This window comes from Budorcas taxicolor, chromosome 25 (genome assembly GCF_023091745.1).
Source record: "Budorcas taxicolor isolate Tak-1 chromosome 25, Takin1.1, whole genome shotgun sequence".
Lineage (NCBI taxonomy): Eukaryota > Metazoa > Chordata > Mammalia > Artiodactyla > Bovidae > Budorcas > Budorcas taxicolor.
The window spans coordinates 40933135-40949801 of record NC_068934.1 but is presented as its reverse complement, the minus strand read 5'-3'; the positions used below and the strand labels follow the sequence as shown (position 1 = coordinate 40949801).

Sequence of the window (16667 nt, the reverse complement as noted above, 5' to 3'; positions counted from 1 at the left end):
TTGAGAAACCTGTATGCAGGTCAGGAAGCAACAGTTAGAACTGGACATGGAACAACAGACTGGTTCCAAATAGGAAAAGGAGTATGTCAAGGCTGTATATTGTCACCCTGCTTATTTAACTTATATGCAGAGTACATCATGAGAATCGCTGGGCTGGAAGAAGCACAAACTGGAATCAAGATTGCCAGGAGAAATATCAATAACCTCAGATATGCAGATGATACCACCCTTATGGCAGAAAGTGAAGAGGCACTAAAAAATAAAAAGCCTCTTGATGAAAGTGAAAGAGGAGAGTGAAAAAGTTGGCTTAAAGCTCAACATTCAGAACACTAAGATCATGGCATCTGGTCCCATCACTTCATGGGAAATAGATGGGGAAACAGTGGCTGACTTTATTTTTCTGGGCTCCAAAATCACTGCAGATGGTGATTGCAGCCATGAAATTCAAAGATGCTTACTCCTTGGAAGGAAAGTTATGACCAACCTAGATAGCATATTCAAAAGCAGAGACATTACTTTGCCAACAAAGGTCCGTCTAGTCAAGGCTATGGTTTTTCCTGTCGTCATGTATGGATGTGAGAGTTGGACTGTGAAGAAAGTTGAGCGCCGAAGAATTGATGCTTTTGAACTGTGGTGTTGGAGAAGACTCTTGAGAGTCCCTTGGACTGCAAGGAGATCCAACCAGTCCAGTCTAAAGGAGATCAGTCCTGGGTGTTCTTTGGAAGGAATGATGCTAAAGCTGAAACCCCAGTACTTTGGCCACCTCATGCGAAGAGTTGACTCATTGAAAAAGACTCTGATGCTGGGAGGGATTGGGGGCAGGAGGAGAAGGGGACGACCCAGGATGAGATGGCTGGATGGCATCACCGACTCGATGGACATGAGTTTGAGTGAACTCCGGGATTTGGTGATGGACAGGGAGGCCTGGTGTGCTGCACTTCATGGGGTCGCAAAGAGTCGGACACGACTGAGCAACTGAACTGAACTGAATGTTCACAACGTACTAAAAACAGTGCCTGGCACATAGTACGTGCTTTGTAAATTGCTTCCTGAATAAATAAAATTTAACACATGAACTGAACTTCTTCATAACTCTAACAGCTTCTTGACTGCCCTCTGCCTCTCAACCCGGAAGCTTCTGTGTTCTTTTTCACCTTTTCGGAAAGCTCAGAGCTCCAAGCCCCTAAGCTACCTAAAGGCCTCCTGCAGCTCCCAGGTGCCTCCAGGATGGAGGAGGGATGCCTCAACAGGAAGGTCCAGGCTTTTTACTCAGGGCCTCCCAGAGACTCGGAGATGCTGGGCCACTTCCTTTTTTAAGGATGGCAGTTAATTGGGAGAATAAAAAAAAAGAAAAGAAAACAACAAGCAAAACAGGCAAACAGGTTTATAACATTTGTAGGGCATTTTTAATGTTATACTGAGCACAGTAAAGCATTAACCATTCCCACCCACCTCCAGAGCCAACACCCCATAATTATGCTTTTGCAAGATACCTGCCAAGGGTTCTGACTCTTTCATTCCAGTCACTCAACCGGTGGGGCTACACGCGGAGAAGGCGGGAGAATTCATCAGGTCACGGTCTGGAACAAGCGAGGATGCCCCCACTCTAAAGACGAGGCCCCTGGGACAGCCCCCTCCACACCCCCTCGCCAAATCCCCCAACCTTCAACCCTGTAGGCATGGCAGGCCTCCTTGGCAACTAGGCCCGCCCTTCATCCACACTCACCAGGCTCAGCCTCTGCCCACTGCCCTCCACCCTGGCCGAGCCCACCTTACCCTAGAGGCCTAGGGCGCCCGCGCACTCGGTGGCCCCCTCCCCGAGCCGGGCCCCGCACCAGGAATCTTCACAGGAACCGTTATCCAGTCTGCGGCACCCCCTGTGAGCGAAAGGCGCGAGTCGATAAGCGGGATTCGGCGGCGACCCCAACAAGGTGCCCGCAAGGGGGCGCGCGTTCCGGCCCGCCGCCCTCCCGCCACGACCCTCCCAAAGCGCACGCCCGAGAGGGGCCGGCGGGGAGGCGGGGACTTGCTCCCCGCGCCACGCGGCTCGACCAATAGGAGCGCGCGCAGCAGGGCTCGGCGCCAACACCCCTTAGTGGCTGAAAAACCGGTGCGCGAGCCGCGGGGGTCGGGACGCGCACCAGCGAGCCCGCTACCGGAGCTTGCGAGGCCGGCGCGCGCTACCCCGCGGGTCCTGTGCGCGCGCCTGACCGCAGCCACCCAGCCGGCGCGCGTGCCCGGCCCCGATGGCCCCCGAGACCCCGGCCCAGGGGCCGACCCCGGCCCAGGGGCCGACCCCGCGCTATTTCACCTGGGACGAAGTGGCCCAGCGCTCTGGACGTGAAAAAGAGCGGTGGCTCGTGATTGACCGAAAGGTGTACAACATCAGTGAATTCGTCCGTCGGCATCCCGGGGGCTCCCGGGTCATCAGCCACTACGCGGGGCAGGATGCCACGGTGAGCACTGCCAGACGCGGGCACCGGAGGAGGCGGGACCGGACGGCTAGAGCTGGAGGCTCAGCGTGCGAGACAGGAAGTTTGGCAGTCGTGGCTGAACACTCTCTAGTTCTGGGAAAAGCCGGGAGGCGCAGGAGCGTACCTGTTGCTGGGTGACTGGGTGTGCTGCCAAATCGGGATGCAAGGGCAGGAGAGGCGGTGAAAAAGGGGAGTCTGGGGAGTAGGGACGGAGGCTGGCAATGTGCACGCACAGACAAAGGGCCGCGCCACCGCTCTGTGGGCTCTGTTTGCGGCCCGGAATCTGCTGTCTCGAAGCGTGGGCAGGCCGGGGAGCAGGGCTAGGAGGGAGAAGAAGCTCCGGGGCGCGGGGCTCCCCGACGGCGGACCTGTCGAGACCGAGGGAGGAGGGGTCAGTGGCGGGGAGAGGGATTCTTGATCTGTCTGGGTGGCTGGCAGGGAAGCGCAGCGGCGTCTGGACCGAGCGTGCCTGGCTAGGCTGGCGAGTGGAGGCAGGACGGAGAACTGAGTTGGGGGAAAGCCACCTGGCGTCCGCTGTCTTGGGAACCCCTGCACAGGGTGAAGACGAGAGAGGGGATGGGACAACACTGGCCAGAGACGCCTAGCACCTGCTCGTACCCAGGGAGGAATGGGGCCATTGTGCGGAAGGTGGGGAGCCTGCACCAGCATACACTTAGCTAGGACCCGAGAGCAGTCCTGGAATCCCGTGGGGAGGTCACTCAGCCTCAGTCCAGCAGGGTCTCCAGCTATTCGCCACAGCGGACGGCTGCTTGCACTCCTGGGCTCTAAGCCCGGTGCTGGTGGCATCCCTCCCTCGGGCCAGCGCGCTGTCCAGCCTCGATTCTGCCGCTTCCCTCTCCAGACAATATGCTAGCACCTCCCTTCAGAGTTCTAGAGCTGGGGGGGGGCGGGGGGGGGCGGGGCGGGGGCTACTCCTTGGGACCCAGAGGTTGGAGCTTTTGCTTCGCTGAGTCCTCTCACCCTATATCCTTCGCCTGGCGCCGCGACCCCTGCTACTGTTCTCAAGCTTTCTCCCTGCTATCTCAGAGCGCCTCTCGGGCCACTAGGGTGCTTGTGATGTCGCGGTGGAGCCTAACCGTGTGAGGACCAGCCCCTCCCTCGGACGCGGCAAGCCTGGGAGGCTGGGCTCGTCTCCGGAGAGACCACGGGGGCGCGCAAGCAGTGGCCGAAGGCGAAGATGTGGACTGGCGCATGCGTAGACGGAGCAGGCCCGAACGCTGGGGCTTCTTGTAGTGTGATTTGGGGGCCGGGGCCGGCCGCAGCGGGGAGCGCGATTGGTCCGGACGTGTGGTGCCACTGGCCGCCGGCTCCGCCCCGGCTCCCTCCTCGCTAGTGGCTTTGCCTTAGGGCCTGGGGGCTGTCTGACCTTCAGGACGTTAATCTCATCAGTTCAGTCACTGAGGACCCCACCTTGGAGAACCAAAATTGGTGTGCCAGGGCATGGGGTGTTCAGAGTGGGAGGAGAAATATGGAAGGCCGACCGGAACGGCTGTGGAGCAAAGGGAGAGAAATGCACAAGCCCCTAGTGGACACAAGGAGTCTCCCTCCTCACGTTTCATGAGCCATCCAGAGGAAAGGCCAGCCCAGGCGCGGCTTTCTGTGATCCCCTTGCTCGTGCTTCCTGTTCCTTGGTGTGGTACCCTTACTAGAACACAGATGCGGTGGGTGACCTTGAGTGGTGGACACTAGGGACTAGTCTGGGCAGTTTCAACAGGAGGCTGCCTGGAGGGCGGTGGTCTCCGTTTGAACTTGGGTGCAGTGTCCTTGCAGGATCAGGAGGATGGCCTTTGGTGTGAGCCCTCCACAAGCCCAGGGGGCAGGGCCGACTTCCTCACTGTTCTGTCTTCCCCCCATCCTTGCAGGATCCGTTTGTGGCGTTCCACATCAACAAGGGCCTTGTGAGGAAGTATATGAACTCCCTCCTGATTGGAGAGCTGTCTCCGGAGCAGCCCAGCTTTGAGCCCACTAAGAATGTGAGACCCTGTGGTGATGGAGGGGCAGGGGGTAGAAGGCAGGCCTCCATATGCTCACAGGTGACCACAGTCAGTAGTTCTTGCAGATCTTGAGATCCTTGCTTCTCCCACATAGTTGTTGGGTTTCAGGGCCTTTGGAAGCTGTGGTTCTCACAAGGCTACCACCACTACCATCACCATCCTCAACCCGAGACCAATCCACTGAGCACTTAACTCTGTGCCAAGTATAACATCATATAATCCACAGTTCCAGATGAGAAAACTGAGGCTCAGAGAGGTTAAGCAACATGACCAGGGATCACACTGTCAGTAAGTGGCAGAGCAGGGGTAGAATGATTCTGTTTCACTCCAGAGGCCACATGGTCTTAGACCTGATCCCACAGCACCTCCTGTTATCCTTGGCATTGTGGTACCTTTACCTAGGACTCTGGGCTTCCTCGGTTATCGCAGTGGGAGTGCCTTGAGCTTAAGAGGGATCTTGGCTCCAGTGCTGGGTTGCACTGGGGAGAATAACAGCCTTTCCATCTCCACTCTCCTACAGAAAGAGCTGACTCATGAGTTCCGGGAGCTGCGGGCCACGGTGGAGCAGATGGGGCTCCTGAAAGCCAACCCTGTCTTCTTCCTGCTGTACCTGCTGCACATCCTGCTGCTGGACGTCGCCGCCTGGCTCACTCTCTGGCTCTTTGGGACGTCTTGGGTGCCCTTCCTCCTGTGTTCCGTGCTGCTCAGTATAGTTCAGGTGAGAGCCCTGCCTCATCCAGCATCTGTAGGGTAAGTTCTTTGTACCCCTTAGGAGGCCACTGAGGACACAGCGGGAGAGTGGGTACAGAAAGAGAACGCCTGTCCCGTGGTCTGTGGCTTCTCTCTGCTCATCTTCACCACACACGCACCTTCCGTGTCTCCCGCTGCCTCTAGCTGCTCCTCCCAGGGTTCCCTTCTTGCGGCATGTCTCCTCAGAAACTTCATGTTCAGATTCTGTTATGGTCCACGAGTGCCAAGAACCAAGGTTCTGGTTTCTCGGTAAAGCTTGGCTTCCCCCGCCCCCCACCACAACACCGCCCCAACACCTGGCTATCAGAACCCACTTGTTCATGAAGCCTCCTACTTGCCTGAGTCTGTCACTCTGTCCCAGTCTGTAGTTCCCAGTATGTAGTCCATCAGAAGTCACAGAGGCCCAGAGCTGGAGACTCCGAAGAGCAGAGAAGGGATAGTGACTGGCCCCAGGTCTCACGTGAGTCAGTGGCAGAGGCAGGACCCAGACTTCCTGACTCCTTTCTGGACGTACTAGCACAGGCCAGCTGGATGAGGGAAGGGGGAGAGGCCGAGTCAGTTCAGATGGACGCAGGGCCGCTCTCAGCACTAACCCTTCTCACTCAGGCCCAGGCTGGCTGGCTGCAGCATGACTTTGGACACCTGTCCGTCTTCGGGACCTCTAAGTGGAACCACCTGGTACATCATTTTGTGATCGGTCACCTGAAGGTCAGTGGGATGGGGAGGAACTCTCTGAAACTCAAGCCCAGGGGAGAGGGGACACAAGGCTTTCATACTCACACCCCACTTTTCTGTAGGGGGCCCCTGCCAGCTGGTGGAACCACATGCACTTCCAGCACCATGCCAAGCCCAACTGCTTCCGCAAAGACCCTGACATCAACATGCACCCCTTCTTCTTTGCCTTGGGGAAGGTCCTGTCTGTGGAGGTGAGCAGAGGTATCAGTGATGGTCTTGGAGCACAGAAACCAGCCAGCACAGTGGGCTTGCGGGGAAGTGCTCACCGTGCTAGTCTGTGTGGGTAAGACATGGCGGGCCGGGCTGGCCGGGCAACTATTTGGAAGTCGTGGGAGGCCATAGGGAATAAACAGGCTGCCCAGGACAGCCTAAGTCCTTTGCAGTGAGTTCAAGTCAGCAAATAGCTGTTGCAGAAAGGTACCACGTGCTGCCAAGGACCCAAAGGATGACCAGATTGCTGTGCAAACACTGCTCAGCCTTGAAGGAAGGCGATGGATGGTCCTCCTTGCAGGTGCTTTTTAGACACCCCCACCCCAGGCCGTCAGCCCCCTGCACCTTGTAATCGTCCCAGTCGCGTCCTTCAGTGTCATCGTCTCCCCCACAACAGCTAGACTGGATCACGCCTCTGACGCCCATCGCCTCAAATATTCATCCACTGAGTAATTCTTCCCGCCCACCTGATTCTAGTCTGACTTTCAGGGTGGTCAGCTCTGGGTATGAGCTGCCATCTGAGGCTGTGAGCAACAATTACACTGCAGCCGCTACGGGATGAATTCCTGAGAGTGGCTGGGAGACCTTGGGAGCCTGTAGTGAGTGCTAAGCAACAGAAGGCTGTGAGTGGCCAGTGGAGTTCTTTGAAAAGTTGATTTAAAACCCTTTGTCCCAAGGCTCTGGGCAGTAGTCAGTTTTGCCAGGTCCCCCTCCCCGACTCCATGACATGCTGTGACATTTCAGCACACCCAGAATGAAACGGGTGTTAAAGACATTTCAGTTCCAGGCCTGAATTCAAGACTGCCTGGCCCTCCTTCCTCTCTGACCATGAGAAGAACTCTGTGGGAAAGTTCTGGCAGCACTGGCCGTCCTAGCCCAGGAACCCCTAGCTTGGGGCTTGTGCTTCCTCTGACCACAAGGTTCTAATTTTCCCACTTCCTGAAAAGAGACTTACTTGGTTGCTATATGCCCAACACTGTGCAAATGACGTACCAGCCCTGGCCTCCCCTGGCTCGGGTGGCTCCTTAGAGAGCAGTGTGGGCTGTTTACTGGGCAGAGCATGAGGCTCCTGGTAGCCCTTCTGTTGTCACTGTAAAGATTTTTTTTAAGAAAGGATGAGAGTCTTAAGTGGAAGGGAACCTTCTCACACCACTGCCTCTGTTGCTTCTTTTTTTCCCCTCTGTTGTTTCTTGGTACTCGGGTTTTTAGGAAATTCCTTTCTGTAGACACTAAAAATAGAGAATGCTCTGGGACCAAAATAACTCTCTGGTGTTTTGGGTTTTTTTTTTGATTTTTGTTTTGGTTTGTTTAGTTACAAGGCTGAGGATAGGCTGTCTGTTAGGAAATGCGTGGCTTATAGACTGCTTGGCTCTTGGTTCAGCTTCAGAGGGTCCAGACTAAGCACTGACCCCTGGGCTGACCCAGGAGCATCTGTCCCAGTGCCTCGCAGCTCCCCTGGAGAACAAGGTAAGTGTAGGGAACTCTTCATGCTAAAGATAACTTTACTGGCCTTCAAGAGCTGAAACAGGGGGGCAGTTATCAGCATTGTAATGGCCATTACAGTCTTGATTGCCATTCAAGGAGGCAGCCGGCAGACAGAGCTCCCTTCCGTAACAGTTCCAAAACAAGGCCAGAGTTCTACCCACCTACTCCACCAAACATGGCAGATGCTTCTCTTCCAGCTTCTCCCTCTTAGTTAATGTTGCCTGGGATGGGATGCTGCCTTCAAAACATATTCCCAGTCCATAGACGTCTCCATCTCCTCCGCCTCCCATCCCTGGGTCTGGTGCATCTCAGATCTGGAATACTGGTCCAGTCTCCTTGCTGGCCTCCTGTCAACTCTGCCTGCCCCCTGTGGTTCATTCTCCCCACCACGAGCCAGAGTGAGACTTTAAAGCGCAAAGCAGATCCTGCCACCTGCTGAAGGCCAACCAGGGCTTCCCATCACTTTTGGAATAAAACCCAAACTCCTTCCTGTAGCCTTCCCAGGGCCAGCGAGATTTGTCATCCCTAGTTTTCTGGCTTTATTGACTGTTCTCCCTTTTATATTCCCAGCCGCACTGGCCTTCCTCTGTCCCTTGAACACCCCAAACCTTTGTCCCCTCTGCTTTAAATGCTTTTCCTCCCAGTGTCAGCACTGCTGGCTCCTTCTCGTCATTCAGGTCTCCATTCTGATGTCAGGGCCCCAAGGAGGCCGTATCTGACTATCCTACCCAAGACACTGCCTCCCTCCCTTTCGGTCATATTTTACTGTTTTCAATCTGTAATTATCTTCAACTCTGTCTGTAAGGTCATTACCAGCTTCCTCTCCTAAGATTATAAGCTCCATGAGGGTAGGAATTTTATGTTGCTCGTCTCTGTATCCTCACACCTAGAACAGTGCCACGCACCTAGACACTTAACTTGTTGAATGAATCAGTTAACGTAGGAAGAATGCTGCATTTAGCAAAAGTGCCTGGCACAGTCTCAGTAAATGTTCTGTCAAAACAGCAAGTGGACTTATGGAGGAAGGATGAGCTCTGGGGTATCCTGCTCTGGGGTAGAGTTCCTCCTGTACCCTGTGGTTGTCTGGTCACTAGAACCAACGAAGGCACGTGGGGCAGAAGGAGCTATTGAAGGAGAGTGCAGAGCTTCGCTGTCATGGTTTTGAATGCTCTCATTAGGGGACCCTGGCTGAGCTGGCAGCAGCTCGCCTTACCACCTGCTGGCTTGCCAGGACCTTCAGATTGCCAAGCTGTTCTTGGTATTCTTTCCACAAATATTTGGCATACATCGCTTAGCTTTCAAGGGATTTTATAAAGCTCATGTTGACATCTGAAGAAACCAAATGATTTTGGAGAAGGTCAGGGGCTTGGATATAGAGAGACTGCTGGCCCGTATAGGGGTGAAGATGGTTGTCTGCGGAGACCCTGGTATCAAAAAAGTACCAAATGGAGACAGGAAGGGGAGGTGGGGGCCCCTGGAAACCTGACAAGGGTGTCTCTGGATGAACATGAGGAGCCCTGAGGACCCCCAGGCTCTGCTGTGCTCACGCCTTGTACGGGTGTGAGCCACCGAGCTGCGTCCGTGGTATGGCGAGCTTAGCAAGCCCAGCAGCTTGGGCTTCATGCGCCAGGTGCTGGAGGTCAGGCTGGGCCTATGGGAGCCTTCCATGGCGCCAGCCACCTGACGGCCCCTGCCGTGGGCTTCTGCTCCTGCTCAGAGAAGAGCCAGTCACAACGGGAGGGGGGTGGGGGGCTGGCCTGTGGGTGCTGATTTGTGCATGCTTTTCCTTCCCAGCTCGGGAAACAGAAGAAAAAGTACATGCCCTACAACTACCAGCACAAATACTTTTTCCTGAGTGAGTATCCTCCTCCAGCACCAGGGGGGCTGCTGCCTTGGCAGGGGCTGCCAACTGGGGTGTGAGTACAGAGTAAGCCTCCTGGGATGACAGTGTTTGAAGTTAAGGCTGGAGGAAATTGTCCTCATGGAACAGGTTACTCCCTGCAAGGGAACAGTCTTAGCTTCTAAGGGACAAAGTCAACAGATAGGCTAATGTTTGGTCAAAGGTCACTGGTGTTGGGATCAAACTAGTTCCTCCAGGCCCACCCTGGCTTCCACAAGGGAACTGAGTGGTGGGGAGCAAGCCTGATTAAACCTGTGAAACTTCACTTTGATTTGTCAAGCATACATCAGGGTCAAGGTGGGTGGGGCACAGTCCAACTCCCTGGGGGATGAAAGGCAGCTAGACTAGCAATGGGAGGATTGGACTGCAAGAGGGAGCGGAAGAGACAACATTTCTATGGTTGTTTTAAGCTCTTTACTTCTTTTTTTAAAAATGCTCATTTATTTGGCTGTGTTGGGTCTTAGCTGCTGCATGAAGGAGCTTCGCTGTGGATCGCAGACTCTAGTTGTGGCATGCAAGCCCTGGAGAGCGCCAGCCTCAGCAGTTGAGGAGTGTGGGCTTAGTTACTCCATGGCACATGGGATCTTAGTTCCCTGACCAGGGGGCAAACCCAAGACCCCTACACTGCAAGGCGGATTCCTAGTCCCTGGACCACCGGCGAAGCTGTTAAGCTTTTTCTGAAGATTGGTGCTGCTTTAAAGATCTGCTCCATAACACCTGTGGTGGTGATTTAGTCGCTAAGTTGTGTCCGACTCTTGCGACCCCATGGACAGTAGCCTGCCAGGCTCCTCTGTCCATGGGATTCCCCAGGCAAGAACACAAGTGGGTTGCCATTTCCTTCTCCAGGGGATCTTCCCAACCCAGGAGTCGAACCTGGGTCTCCTGCTTTGCAGGCATATTCTTTACCAACTGAGCTCCGAGGGAAGCCCTTCCATAATGCCTAAGGAATTTTAAACGTCAGCCATTCCCCCAAGGTGGGAATGATTCCATTGATCCCATTTTAGTTCAAAGGAGTTTATCTTAACTGCCTGGAATTCCATCCCTGTGGAGAAATGGGGATGGGATAGAAGGGTGGGACAGAAACATTGGAAGAAAGGCTAGAATCCATGGCACATCAGGATAGAAGAGCCAGGGGTGAGCGTCGTGATGCTGGGTTACAGGTAACGTCAGGCTCTGCAGAGAAGGGACACAGGGAAACCGACTAGCACAGTGGATGGGCCACTTCTTCAACTCCCAGTTCTGAGAGACGCTCTTGCGTCCCTTCTCACAGTTGACCTCCAGGCTGCTTCAAGTTGGGCGGCACCAGCTCATTTCCCTAGTACAGGGAAGTGAGCTTTCAGCCTGTGGAGGATCAGCAGGGTCCCCCCGCTCAACACACACACTTTCCAGCTCCTGTCCCTTCACCCGTGTGGTGGACCAGCCAGGAGCAGGGGCCTGATGGCTGCAAGGATGGGCATAAGGCCAGGAGAAGGCAAAGGCAGAGGCAGAGGCAGGGCTGAAGACAGCAGCTCAACTCAGAGAGGGTGAGCAGCTCCTTCTTAAAGGCACAGGTGCAGGGCAGCTTCCACACCAAGTGAAGCTTGTTTCCCCAGCTGTCCTCTTCCACTGAAGAGGATGCCACGCCCTACCCCTCACCCTCTCAGCATCCATGGGAGATTCTCCTTTCTTCAGACTGGCATTTATGCCCACTTTCAGTGCCTGGTCGGTCCTAATGGATTGAGGGGGGTGGCTGGAGGGGTGACAGGAGATGGCAGAGGGGCAGCCCTGTGCTGGAGGCCATCTGTCCCATACCAGCTGGCCCTTGGCAACCCTTCTGCGGCTCACACTTCCTCCCATGTCTCCATTTCCTCCCTAGTTGGGCCCCCAGCCTTGCTGCCTGTCTACTTCCAGTGGTATATTTTCTACTTTGTCATCAAGAGGAAGAAGTGGGTGGTAAGTATCCATTGCCCCCAGATCCCACATCCTTTGTTGCCAGTACTCTGAGGGCTGGGAATGGGGTTCCCCAGGGAAAATCCCACTGGGGTTTACTCCAGGCTTAATTTAGAGCAAAGTAGCAGAACCAGTAGAGACCTCCCATATCTCTAGATGAGATGATTTGGGCTCAGCAGGCAACCTGACTTCTGATGCCCTATTTCATTCAGCGAGTATCTCCTAAGGCCACTGTGCTCGGCATAAAGCAGGGGCCAGGCTGGGTAGGGGGAAGAGGAACGAGAGACAGCCCCTACTCTCAGGAAATGTCTGATGAAGCAGGATGTGATTACGACCAGAGAAAAAGTATAGGCTGAAGGTTCTGGGATTCCAAAAGGGAGCCGACCGCACCTGGCTGGATGGGAGGCATCAGAAAGGACTTCTTGACATCACTTTTCTAGCTGGCCACGGACAGGTAGAGGTCGGGAAGTGGGAATGGACTCTGAGCAGAGAAGCTGGGAATTAATGGGCGAATATGGTCACTGGACGAGTGGTGCTGGACTTGGGTGTCAGGGGAGGAGACTGATGCAGGAAATTGATTGACAGTTTGATCAGGGTCCTGGCACGGACTGAGCTGTGGTCCTGGAAGATTCATTTGGCAGCCGGAGGAAGACCAGAGAGGGGTTAGGGGGAACTGGAGACAGGGAGACCTGGCACCTGGGAAGGAAATAAGCAAGGAGGGCTGGGGGCGCTGCTCAGAAAGGAGCAGCAGTGCTAGATGGCACTAGAGGGGGCAGCTGAGAGAGGCCGCCGTGACCACTTGTCTCAGGACCCAGGAGGGTGGCTACTCCGTGCAGAGAAACGGGCGCTGCAAGAGAGGCGCTCTGTGGCATCACAGGGCTCTCTTGCCTCTCGCTGCAGGACTTGGCCTGGATGATCACCTTCTACGTCCGCATCTTCCTCACTTACGTGCCGCTGTTGGGACTGAAAGGCTTCCTGGGGCTTTTCTTCATGGCCAGGTAGTACTTGATGGGGGAGCAGGGGCTGGCGCAGAGTAGACGTTTGGGAATAACCAGTCTAGCCTGGGAGTGTTGGCTGGGGAAGGTGCTGGGCTGGAGCAGTTATTTGAGGGGGAGTGACAGCTCTGGGCACTGCTTGAACTGATTTTGTCTGGGTGCCTTATCCACCAGGTTCCTGGAAAGCAATTGGTTTGTGTGGGTTACACAGATGAACCACATCCCCATGCACATTGACCATGACCGCAACAGGGACTGGGTCTCCACCCAGGTAAGGGACAGTCACTTGAAAGACCTGCGCATCACAATTAAAAGGGTGGGTGGGCACAGACCCAAACCTTGCCTCGTTAGCTGGACACTTCTCTCCGGCCACCACGTGGGGAAGGGAGTGACTGAAGCAGGCCAGCTCTGCCTGAAGGCTGGGCTGGCCCTTCCATCGGGTGCCCAGAGCCATGCTCCCCTCTGACCTTCCCCTCCAGCTCCAGGCAACATGCAACGTCCACAAGTCAGCCTTCAATGACTGGTTCAGTGGCCACCTCAACTTCCAGATTGAGCACCAGTGAGTAGGGAGGCCGGGGAGGCAGGGGCTTGGGGAGGGCTCACGTCGGGGGGAAGGAGGGGGTGGTGCAGGGACAGAGGAGCTGGACCCACTGACTGTCCCCTGTTGTCCCTGAAGTCTTTTCCCCACGATGCCTCGACACAATTACCACAAAGTGGCTCCCCTGGTGCAGTCCCTGTGTGCCAAGCATGGCATAAAGTACCAGTCCAAGCCCCTGTTCTCAGCCTTCGCTGACATTGTCCAGTGAGTATCTGAGCTTGGGAAGAGGGCAAGGTGGCGGGGTCGGTGATGAGAGTGCAGGGTGGGAGCCACCACAGTGCTCCCCGGGTCTTCTGGAATGGAGGGTCACCCAGCAAAGGGGCCTTGCATCAGCTCTGGAAGGGCCTCGCTGCTGCACTTCTGGTGGGTGGTCTGCCTTTGGGCTCTGCTCTGGCCCATTTCCCTCACCACCTGCCTTCATCTTGCCCCCACAGCTCACTGAAGGAGTCCGGGCAGCTCTGGCTAGATGCCTATCTCCACCAATAACAGCCGCCTCCCTCTGCAAGAAGGGTTATGGCACCAAAGCAGACGGAAGCTTGGGGGCAATGCCACTACAATCCTAATATTCAGAGGGGGTGGGTTTGAGAAGACAACAGGTTTGCACTCAAACCCCTCCCCTTTATTTTCCAGGCATAGATCTAAGACCCAAAGGGGTGGGGGAAACAGAAGCCCCCTGAAAGTAGGGGTGGAGCTTCTGGGACAGGCCTGTGAGTTTTCCTTTTTTTCGTTTGGCAGATGCAGGTGGCTGGTGAGCTAAGAGGGAGGCAGGAGGGTGTAAGAATAGGGAAGGTCTACTGAGCCCAGAAATCAGGAAGAGATTTAGCACTGAAATTTCACCGAGGAAGGGGAGGCACTCAGCCCACTGGTCCACTTCTTGGTGCCTTCTCTACCCTGGCTTGCAAACCTCAAGAGGTTCACGGGCTGGAGGAAGACAGAGCAGCTAAACTGCCTGGGCAAGATTTAGTATTCTCAGCCTGGCACAGTGCGGGGCCTGGGAGCTCAGCTCACTCTAGGGCTGGGTGTGGCCCTTGTCTGCTTCAGCCTCCTCAAGAAGCAGCTTTCCCACTTTGAGAAGCAGGGTGGCAGAGGGGAGCAGAGGCCAGGGCTGTGCTGTTGGAGGCGTCCAGCCCTGAAGGCTGCTAACACTACTGGATTTGGTCTCGTGTTCGTCTAGGGTACCAAGGGAGCATGAGGCTGCCAGTGGAGTCGCTGGCCATTAAAAATCCTTTCAGCTTTTGATTGGCCTCGTAACTATCACCCAAGGGACAGAACACTCCTAGGATGCGGAGTCCACTTCTTGCTCCATAAGCAAGCTGGGCATGTGTGGCACTCAGTCTTCTCCACAGAAACAAACGGGCTCCCAGTGGCTTCCCTGTACTCCCCTACTTCCAATTCCAAATTTAGTAAAAATAGCAGTCAAGTGAGCGCAAGTGACCCGGCTGGGGGAGAGACTGGAATCACTAGCCATGATGAAAACACAAGAGTTCAGTCACAAAGAACATAATGGCTGTAAGAGATTTTCTATAACAAATTATGTTACAGCATCACTTTTGAGCAGGGGCATTGGGTAAATATAGTGACTTCATAGTTCTTATCAGAAATAGGAAGATAAAAAACAGAAGTCTGACCATCATGCCTGTCCTTTAGAATCCTTACTCTGGCAACTATGTTCAGGTGTCTTTCTCTGCTGGAGACCAGGTAGGAATTTAGAAGAATCTCTTAAAAGTGTATCAGTCTAACACTGAAATACAATTTTTTAATCCCTTTTTTAAAAATTGAAAACAGTTTAACCCATCTCTAGAGAGGGAACGCCAGGACTGTGCCCCCCCGGGTTACCAGCACCCCCACCCCCATAGCCTTTCAGTTCAGGTGAGATCAATTCACCTGGTCAACAGCATCTTCCCTAAGCATATTGAGTATTCTGGACACTGGAAAGAGAGAACCTTAAACTAGAAGAAAAAAGCAGAGGTCTGGGAGCATTCACATTTAGTTTAAGAAGAGAATGGCAAAGAGATGAGAGTGATAATCAGGGCGATGAAGGGCCTAGGGCATGTTGGGGTGGGGTTAGAGGCACCTAACAGGGTTTGCAGTTACTTAAAACAGACTTTTACATACAGACACACACAGGAAAGCAGGTTACAGATTTTAGGTCTTTTCCACTGGGGCAGAACAGCTGGGAGCAGAGTTGGAGAGTGCTTTCACCGGCTCCTTCACTCTGGAACAGGTGCTAAACCCAGCCTTTCAGGCCAGCTGGCTTTGGGCCCAGGCTGCCCAATCTGAGCAAAGCTAGTGGGTCTTACTGAGCCAAGTCCAGGTCCTCAGAGCACCTCAACCACTGCGGCCTTCTCTCCTTAGTCTGGCCTGTGGTCTCACATGGCCACAAAGGGACAGACGAGTAACAAAAAGCTCAGAACTGCAAGAGAACATGAGAGATCTCACAATGACAGGACCCACACCATGACAGGAGAGAACACGACTAGAGGGTAAGCTGCCTCTCTGGTCATAGATGTGGCAGCACTAACATTTGGACTCACTTTAAAAACTCCAACTTCTAGGCTGTCTTGTTACTTTCGTCTTCCTACTACTCTGCCACAGGCCTTTTAAGTAGACCCTGTGTCAGCATCCTTTTGGTGTGTACCAATTTTGTTACCACGTGCCGATGAAGTCAAACGGAGAAATAAAAGTTAATTTTGACCAGACAAAGGCTCTTCATTTATAATCCATGATGCTTTCCTGTACCTGTTGATAGGGCTGCCTGTACCTCTGCTTCAGATTACTACCTACCTCTACGGCTCTAACCTTCTAGAACACGCGCCCCCTTGGGGTACAGGGAGGATCGTCAGGCCCCTCTGAAAAACACCAAGGTTCAGACGAACTGTGGCAAGAAGAAAGGCCAGCCCCTTCCCATGACACTCAAGTGTTTAAATGCTAGACTGCCTGTGTACACTAAGCAGTTTCAGCACTCAGTGTAGACGGCCTGCATACACTAAGTGGTTTCAGCGCTCCGTGTAGACGGCCTGCAAACACTAAGCGGTTTCAGCGCTCAGTGTAGACGGCCTGCATACACTAAGCGGTTTCAGCGCTCCGTGTAGACGGCCTGCATACACTAAGTGGGTTCAGCACTCAGTGCATCATCTCCTCCTATTGTGAGGCAGTGCCCTCACCCTTTTAAACTCATATCTAATCTCAGTGTAGGTGGTCTCCATAAGACTGCTTTTTTGCCAACTCATACCTCAGAGTTGACTGCAAAGCAATGCCTTTTTTTTTTTTTTTAAAGCAATGCCCTTTTAACCAGTGCCCTACTAGAACAGCTCTCCTCTCCAGGCAAGAGTATTAGAATGTGCTAAATAAAATGTGCAGGACTAATTCTCCCTGCAGTGGTTAATAAACTTCTAGAAAAGACCAGGTAATTCCGAAGACGAAGCACTACCTGCCACCACAGAAGACAGGCCCTCAACTAGGGCTACTGTGTCAAGGCAGTAACTCCCAAGTCTTCCCACTTCTGGGCCCCCATCACTATCAGTGCAGGCTGGCTCCACACTTCCACTGCAGGGTTCAATCCCAGGTCAGGGAACT

At 54.1% G+C, this 16667-nt stretch overlaps 1 protein-coding gene across 2 annotated transcripts; it reads left to right on the top strand.

The window, feature by feature from the left end:
- Positions 1-2246: 2246 nt before the first annotated feature.
- Positions 2247-15780, top strand: FADS1 (fatty acid desaturase 1). Of its 2 annotated transcripts, none has more exons than XM_052662436.1 (12): positions 2247-2456; positions 4358-4468; positions 5010-5207; positions 5846-5947; positions 6037-6165; positions 9464-9524; positions 11425-11501; positions 12399-12496; positions 12668-12764; positions 12973-13052; positions 13170-13295; positions 13526-15780. In XM_052662436.1, exons 1-12 carry the CDS (start codon positions 2247-2249, stop codon positions 13575-13577), a joined length of 1341 nt encoding a protein of 446 aa, XP_052518396.1. In that variant the 3' UTR covers positions 13578-15780. The 2 variants fall into 2 exon arrangements, with proteins under 2 accessions (XP_052518396.1, XP_052518397.1); XM_052662437.1 differs by lacking the exon at positions 2247-2456 and adding an exon at positions 3000-3122.
- The last annotated feature ends 887 nt before the right edge of the window (positions 15781-16667 follow it).